Source organism: Centrocercus urophasianus, unplaced genomic scaffold (assembly GCF_019232065.1).
Source record: "Centrocercus urophasianus isolate 14NV4802_14NV808 unplaced genomic scaffold, USGS_Curo_1.0 seq_13, whole genome shotgun sequence".
Classification (NCBI taxonomy): domain Eukaryota; kingdom Metazoa; phylum Chordata; class Aves; order Galliformes; family Phasianidae; genus Centrocercus; species Centrocercus urophasianus.
Window position 1 is genome coordinate 842784 of NW_024884475.1, and position 8498 is coordinate 851281.

General features: G+C 52.2%; 1 protein-coding gene across 3 annotated transcripts in view; it reads right to left on the minus strand.

The window, feature by feature from the left end:
• The window catches only part of SFXN5 (sideroflexin 5), a 79102-nt gene extending 73321 nt beyond the window's left edge, over positions 1-5781 (minus strand). For 2 of the 3 annotated variants that reach the window (XR_006167658.1, XM_042811910.1), the window contains exon 1: positions 5688-5781. Coding sequence is in view for 1 of the 3 variants with exons in the window: in XM_042811910.1 (XP_042667844.1) it covers positions 5688-5744 (57 nt within the window). In the remaining 2 variants the exon portion in view is untranslated. Of the gene's footprint in view, positions 1-5406; positions 5426-5687 lie in introns of those variants that run through there. The other variant, XM_042811913.1, reaches the window with a different exon arrangement.
• Positions 5782-8498: the final 2717 nt, after the last annotated feature.

The following is an 8498-nucleotide window of genomic DNA, read 5'->3' on the forward strand; positions in this document are numbered from 1 at the left end:
TATCCCCCTGCCATCACTACTTCAAAGGAAAGACAGTGTGAAGACAGACGTGCTTCTTCCCTGGGCTGACACCAGCTCCAGGACGGCTCTGCTCACCAGGGACGCGCAGACAAACTCAATTGAGACGGAGCGCACCCCTACGGAAGGCAAGGAGACCTGACAGATCACCCGTGGCTCTCTTTTCTTTCCAAATTAGCAGAAGCTGTCTGAAAACACGACTACACAAACGTGCTTTTCCTTGCCTGCTATTCATGAGCTGCTCGGAAGGAAAAAAAACACTCCTAGGATCATAAAGAACTCTGTAAGAGCAGCCATTCCAACCCCAACCCATCCCACCGTGCCCACTGACCCTCAGTGCCACATCCCCACTGTTTTGGAGCATCTCCAGGGATGGTGACCCCATCACTCCTGGGCAGCTGTGCCAGTGCCCAACCACACCATCCCCCCCAGTATCCATCAATCCACACCCAACAGAATAAGGGGACATCAAAGTATATCTACCTCTTTCCAAAGTCTGTGCTGGACAGACCAAACCCTAGCAGTCAACCAGTCCCAGATTTCAAGGAAAATTGGGGACTGTTGCTTTCATTGGGGTTATTTCCAGTTCTGGCCATCGTGCTCATGCCATGGATAGAGCTTGCAGCACACCCACGAGTTTGACCTTCACATCTCAAACACATCCTGCATCTCTTTCACCATTTTATTCCCGTAACATCTGCTGTAGTAAACGGTTATTCAGAGGAAATCTGAATACTGCAATTTTCCTGTGATTAATCAGGGCTATTTTGGGACTGCTTCTCACCAGCCTGCGAGCAAGACTAAGTCCTAGAAGGGAATATTAATTCCCTTCCATGGCAGTTTGTACAGAGCAAGGGAGCGCAATGAGCTCCAGCTCAAGCCTGGATGTGCTGCAGGCCATGCAGGACGTAGAGGGCACCAGCAAAAATGCTCAAAGAAGGAAAAAAAAAGACACCAGGAATTTGGAGAGAAAGGGCAGGGAGTAAATGGCCACTAGCAAGCAGTCAGTTAATCACCTTCATTTAAAGCAGGTGGGCATTCCTCAGCACTGGAAGGAGATACGCACAACTTTACTCATTTAATTGCAGTGTGACTGTAAAAAAGATTTAATTAAGCCAGAGCAAAAGGCACACAGACTTGGTTGGGGCTTTTTTTTTCCTAGTTAAAAAAAATTGAAATAAAAAAGCCAGGCTTACGTCAGCTCTCAATTAATTAGGAAGAGATTTCAGCTAAACCACAGAAAATATATATTAAAAAATACAAGCCATTGAGCAACTGCTGGCAATGCTGCGCAGTTCCACGCCGGGAGCCCACCCCACATACAAGTTTGGGCTGAAGCTGTGCAATCACAGCCCTTTCATACTCTAAATCTGAGTCAATTAAAGGGCCAGGAGTCCTTCTCTGCACCTTCAGCCACCTGAAGAAAAAGGTGAGGGCTCAGATGCCCTGAGAACCACAAAGCAAAGAGGCAAATCTTCATCTTCTCCCTCTAGCAGCAGCTCCTCTTCTTTCTGCTGCTGCAGGCTGTGGGATTACAGCACGGATCCTACAGGTTGGTTCACCCCTGCACACCTCCCAGCCTTACCTTCAGCTTCTCCACCCAACCCCTGAGCAAAAACACCCCTCAGCACACGACGCAAACTCCGTCTGAAATCCAATCCTGGCTGACAGAGATGTAAAAAAGCCAACGGATGGCTTTTTTGGCAGATTCGATGAAGTTAGCAGATAAACACCAAACCCAAAAGGTGTCTGTATTTCCTTTTCTCCTCTGCAATTCGTCTTTAAGCATGTGTTTGCAGAACCCAACCGACTGCATAGGATAAACAGGGTCAGCCCGAATTCAGGGCTGAGAAAGCCACGTTTGGCAGCTCGCACCGCGCAGCGCCTGCCAGCATCTTCTCCAGCAGCATCCACACACTGGGCTGGACCTGCACGTACAGCAAAACCACAGCAGCTGCAAAGCAGCCTTAAACATCCCCCTGAAATCCCTGCTCCAAAGTGGATGAGGCAGCTCATCCACTTTCGGTAGAAAACAGCTTGAAAGGTGGAAGCCAGAGTAGGAACTTCTGCGTCCATTTAATATCCTTCTAACGCAGCTCTGGGCCTCCTGTCAAGGCCTTCAGCAATTAACACACGCAATCAGCAAGCCATCAAGCTCCAGAGAGGCATATCTAATGGAGGGCTGCTTTATCTGCATGTTATTGCAGGGGTTGTCTGGGACACGGGAGGCGCTCGGGTTGACTCAGGGAGGAGTGAACACGTTGGGTTTTTAAATCCCCAGATCAAAGTGCACAGAGAGCAGGCAGCGACGATTTGCAGCATTAACATCCTCACAGGACACTTCTGAGATAAGCACGCTCTGAGCCCACGACCACACATTGAGCCCCCAGCTCCCACCGAGTCCCACAAGCAGCACACGATGCTTGCAGTTGGCTTCATCCTCCTTATTTCCCTCTCCTTCCCCTACAGGATCCAAGATCTGGGACATCCTCCTGCTTGCAGAGTGCTTTTCCGAGAGCTGACAGCAATAAAAACCCCAAAGTTTAACTGGCACTATCAGCCTGAAGCAGTTTACAGCACTATCTGGTGAACCACCACACTCCACACCTTCTTTAGTGTTTCCAAACACGCGTTTATTTGGCCTGGATTGAAGCAGAGGCTGTGGGTCACAGCTTCAGAAACTTCAGTATGATGTTTTGGAGGGAGCAGACAGCAAAACCTATTAATGGTAAATAGAAATAAATAAAAAGCAACCGTGCTTAACAAATTAAAACTGCCGGTCAGAAAACGAAGCCCCTGTCACGCATTCCCATGCTTAATGTCTTTATTCTTTTACCTAAAAATAACCTGCTTCTGTCAGGAGGCAAAAGCTGCTCCCAGCAAAGAAACCAGAAATGTGACCTGACAGATGTGACTTGCCTGAAGAGCAGGACAAACAAGTGAGCTGCAAAGCAAGAGGTGGAAGAAGGGAAACGAGCTGCAGGGCCGTGCTGGGGACAGGAGCCTCACATCACTGAACACTGCTCCACTCCTTCCACAGAACCATTAAGGCTGGAAAAAACCTCCAGGATCACCAACCCCAACCCATCCCCACTGACCACGTCCCCAAGTGTCACACCTGCACAGTTCTTGTCCAGGGATGTTGATCCCACCATCCCCTGGGCAGCCGTGCCAGCGCCTGACCTAAGTTTTTCCTAATATCCAACCTGAAGCTCCCCTGGCACAACATGAGGTCACTCTGAAGACTCTGAACCTTAGAAACTGCCTCCTCTCCTCCAAACCAAGCCTCTTGTTGCTAGCACATAACTTCTCCTTGTGCTTTTTTCCCTGCAAGGACAAAGATGCCTAACACAGCTCCTCTGCAACTCACACATTCCTCCCAGCACTATCCTGCAGCCCTGGAGATGGAGATTTCCTGACCAACCACATGTCAGGATGGGTAAATAAATACCAGCATGATCCGAGGAGGGTCAGGATGGTGCAACCAGGTCACAGGACCTGGCCAGGTGCCCTCCCTCACTTGCTCCACGACCCTAAAAAGCTGCCAGCTACTGAAATGGGCTGTCTGAATACACTGTGGACGTGGAACAGGGAAAAGGGCATCATTACAGAGATGGGAGGCAGCAAGACGCAGGCACCAGCAACCCAACCCTACCACCAGTCCTATACACAGCTTGGCAGAAAGGAAACTATGGGAACCAAATCAAATCCCTGAAGAGGAGAGGGATCCAGTTCTCAAGGGTGCTTTCACCACTAGGTAAACCTCAGCCCTGGGACACTATGGAAATACACCCGGTGAGGACAGCTCTGCTCAAACGCGTACACGATCATTAACATCCTGCCATACCCCTCGAAACATTTTCTAAACGTTGCTACAAGTGACAGTCACTCCTTAATGAACAGAATGCACCGATTCTGTGCCTGACGCGCTGCCAAGTGTGCCTCGAATCATCTGTGGTGTCTAGAAGGGAGTAGCGTCTCCTCCTCCTCCTCTTCTCCTTATTAAAAAGCTCCGTCTCCCCAGGCTGAGCATCCCTCGGTTCGTGCAGCCGAGCAGGCACACCCTTGTTATAGGGCAGCCGTGGCTCTGGGGAGGTCCCTGCACCACCTCCTGTCCTGAACCCTATGGAGGAATGAGGGATAAGTCAATGGGGAAGAGCACAGACATTTGGTCCTCTGAAGGAAGCATAACCAGGCTCCTCCACCACCCAAATGGGCGGCTTCGGTCAAGCCAAGCTCTGGGATCTGCAATTAGCGAGTCAGATGGTTGGCACGCAGCGGTCCTGTGCAGATTTCGTGTGGATGGTGGGAAGAAAGTCTCCTTGGAGATTTCCCCAATGGCGGGGGGAGGACTTATTAGCGAGCAGGCTTCGGCTCCTCCTCGATTTGATAGCTCTGATGGCTCTTGCCTTTTCACAGCGGCCTCATCCCGCACCAGGAGCAGCTGAAGGAGGCTGCAGGAACTTCGAGAGCTGTATCAGAAGCTTGTGGCAAAAACACAGAGGCAATAGTGTCCAACAAAGACATCTCAAGACCCCCAAAAAATGCCCCTGGAGATCCTCCCAAAAGACCCCTCCAGGGAGACCTCATTGCGGCCTTCCAGTACTTGAAGGGAGCCTATAAACAGGAGGAGGAAAGTTTACGAGGGTGGATAGTGACAGGAAAAGGGAGAATGGTTTTAAACTGAGACAGAGGAGGTTTAGGTTGGATATTAAGAGGAAGTTTTTTACACAGAGGGTGGTGAGGCACTGTTACAGGTTGCCCAAGGAGGCTGTGGATGCCCCATCCCTGCAGGCATTCAAGGCCAGGCTGGATGTGGCTCTGGGCAGCCTGGTCTGCTGGTTGGTGACCCTGCACACAGCAGGGGGTTGGAACTGGATGAGCACTGTGGTCCTTTTCAACCCAGGCCATTCTCTATCCCCAGGAGGTGCCTCCAGACCCCCAGAGGCCACCTGGGTCCCCAAACAGCACCTCGAGGTCTCCAAAAGGACATTCGAAGCCCCCCAAGGCCCCCAAAGGCCCCATCATGGCCACCGCTTTGCACTTCAGCCCAAAGCAGGCCCCAAATCCTGCAGCAACCCCAAAACCACCGCTTATGGCAACACCACATTCCTCAGCACAAAACCACCACGGATCTTCCACGCTTTTTCTTTTAAATCGAGGCTAATTACTGCATTGTGCACCAACTCCAAGGGGCCCAGCAACCCCCCCCCGGTCACCTCCACACAACCTTGGGCTCGCAGACACCCCACCGGGTCCGGGCTCAGCCCGTTCTGCCCCCCAGGGCAATGTAACGACCTTTCAGCTCGACGCACGCGCCCCTCCCGGGACCCCCATCTCCCTCCTCAAACCCTCCCCGGTCTCGAACCCGCGACCCCACAGTCTCACATCGCCCCCCCGTCCTCGCAGCGCCACAGGGGCACGGCGGGACGCTCCAATCCCTGCCCGCCGCGGGAGCCGCCGCGAGGCGGGGCGCTGCGGTTCTGAGTGACAGCGGCGTGGGCCAATGGGAGGCAGAGCGAGGACCAATCAGCGCAGCGCCGGAGGCAAAGGGGGTGAAAATGGGGCGGCGGGGGGCTGGGGGCTTATCTCTCGGGGAGGGGGCCCGACGCCGCTCCCGTGAAAGACCGCTCCCACCACCATGTCCGTGCCCTTCCCGCAGTCGGTACCTGCTCGAAGCGGGGCTTCCCCAGCTGGAAGGGGGGATAGTCCGCCGGCTCCGCCATCCCCTTCGCGCGCTGCGGGCGCCACTTTAAACAGCCTCCCCCGCCGCCGGGCCCGCCCCTTGCGGCGCCGCCTCTCTGATTGGCCACGGCCCTCCGCAGCTCCCGCAGGGCTCGATGGGAAATGTAGTGCTCACCCGGAGTCTGCGCGGCCGGCGGCGAAAGGGACGCTGGGATAGGCGGCCCGCTCCCGCCGGCCAAAGGGAGCGCGCGGCGGCGAGGGGCAGCATGGGAGATGGAGTCCTCAGGGGGGCGGCGCGCGGGGCACGATGGGAGGGGTAGTTTGGCGGGAAGCTGAGGGGGAGCCCTGAGGGGAGAGGGCCAGGACACAGGGGCAGCATGGGGCCCTCAGAGCAGCCGTCGGGTTTGGATATACACAGCGTGCCCTTCTCCTGTCTCATCAGCTTCCATCGCCTTCCACGCTTTCTGAGAAAGAACAGTTTAATTTAGCAACTAACGAGAGTATCGGAGGCAACACGCCATGTCTCCCTGGCAGAAACATCTTCTTACTGCCCTAAAAGCATATGTGTATCTCACTCGCAGTTCATGTTTCTGACCCATTCACCTCAGTGTTCCTTCTTTTTTCTACACGAATGCTGTTGCTTCTGTGACGGAACTGCCATAAGGCACAGGGCAGTGAAGGAGTGTGACAGAGACAGCAGCATTCACATCAGCTCTGTACAAATGACCACAGCAAGCTGAAAGCTCCTAAAACCCTCGTGTTTCATCCTTTCCTCGTGGAAATACATATTTTTACGCTGACAGGCAGTTAACAATTGCTTTTAACCATTACAATCATGTCGTTCCTTCCAACCAACAAGAGCTCACGGCATCCAGCATCACCTCCCCTTCCACCCTTGCTCTGCATCACTCTGTGATGGCACAAACATGTGCCTCCCAGGAACGGACAAGGAGAAGCATACAACCATGGAATCAGCTGGAAAAGACCTCTAAGATCACCAAACCCAACCCCAACCCAACCCCACTATGCCCACTGACCACGTCCCCCTGTAGGGCACTCCTACCCTCAGGCAGACATCCTGACTTGGGCTGAGGGAGCACTCAATCCCTCACGGTGAGCAAATCCCCGCTCCCACAACGAGTTCTGCTGACTGGACTGTACCCCCTGCTGCCCTCGTACCTTGTCCTCAGAGTTAATGGTTTGCTTCTTTTAATTAAGTCCAGTTGCAGTGCAGGCTGAGCACATGTTGCCTACAAGCTTCCACGGGGCTTAAGCCTCCTGACCCCACAAGACACTGCTGCCCTTCTCACCCCCTCCTCGTGGTGTGATGTCCCCCTTATCTCAAAGAATAGTAAGTCATTAGGGTCTGCTTTTCTTTGGGCAGTCTGACCCTGCTCGGAGCCCTAATACCATCTTAAAAGGGGAAAAACATCCTGTTGCTACAAGTAATATTTCATAAGGCAACTTAGCCTTTTCTAAAGGTTTCATCCTGTGCTTCAGAAAAGTTAAACTCAGGAAAGGTGAGGGAACTGGTCTCGTTTAGCTTGGAGAAGAGAAGGCTCTGGGGAGACCTCATTGTGGCCTTCCAACATTGAAGGGAGCATAAAAACAGGAAGAGGAACAGCTATTTATGAGGGTGGATAGTGACAGGACAAGGGGGAATGGTTTTAAACTGAGACAGGGGAAGTTTAGGTTGGATATGAGGAGGAAGTTTTTAACCCAGAGGGTGGTGAGGCACTGTTACAGGTTGCCCAAGGAGGCTGTGGATGCCCCATCCCTGCAGGCATCCAAGGCCAGGCTGGATGTGGCTCTGGGCAGCCTGGTCTGCTGGTTGGTGACCTGCACATAGCAGGGGGTTGAAAACGTGATCATTGTGGTCCTTTTCAACCCAGGCCATTCTATGATTCTATGAAAAGCATTAGGGCTCTGCAGTAAGTATGGTTTATAACCCAAATCTCTCCATTTCTATACCAGGGAAACCCCCCTCCCTCCCATTGCTGTTCGAGCCAGATAATTGATACGATCCCTAATGTTGACACACTAAATGTTTTATAACAACAGAGGGGAGAGAATCTGTTTATCTAAAACCACATTTGGAGTGACATAAGACTATCACTTTTTTGGTTAAATACCAGAAAGAATATCAATTCTTTGGCTGATATCAATCTTACCAGATCCATTCAGACTGACAAGTCGCGTTTCAGTGGCATGGGGAAGAGAGGAGGAGGGGGGGGGGAGGGTTCCTTCCCTAGATCAGCAACTGTTAACTCAATATTGGTATTTATTTCCATTTTGGCAGGGGGAGGAACAAAACCTTCAGCTACAGAGCAAACTTGTCTGGAACCCAAGTGAGATTTGGGGTCTGACGGCCGCCTCGCACGTGACAGCTGGGTGCGGAGCTGGGCTGCCTGCTGGCTCTGGGAGAAAGTTGCACGAACGCTTCTTGTCGGCTTCCATCTGCAAAGCCAGATTTGAAGAAAACTTGCGTCGGGCTGCACAACTCAGGCTTCAAACAACAAACCCAGCCAGCTCTTCTTCTTTGGGCTGACGGTTGGACTTGGTGAGTTTTGCGCTCTTTTCCAATCTTTGTGATTCTGTGGCTGTATAATTCTATGATTCCTGTAGGAATGAGGCTTATTTGCATAAGTCCCAACTCAACGTTGAAGCTTTCAAGCAGGCAGAGATTCAGCATCATCCTGTCAGTTTCAGCAGCACTAAAGCCTTAAAATCTCTTTTTTTTTTTTTTGGACTTGACAGCCTCCAACAACCCCACCTTCTAATTACAGCCACTCTGC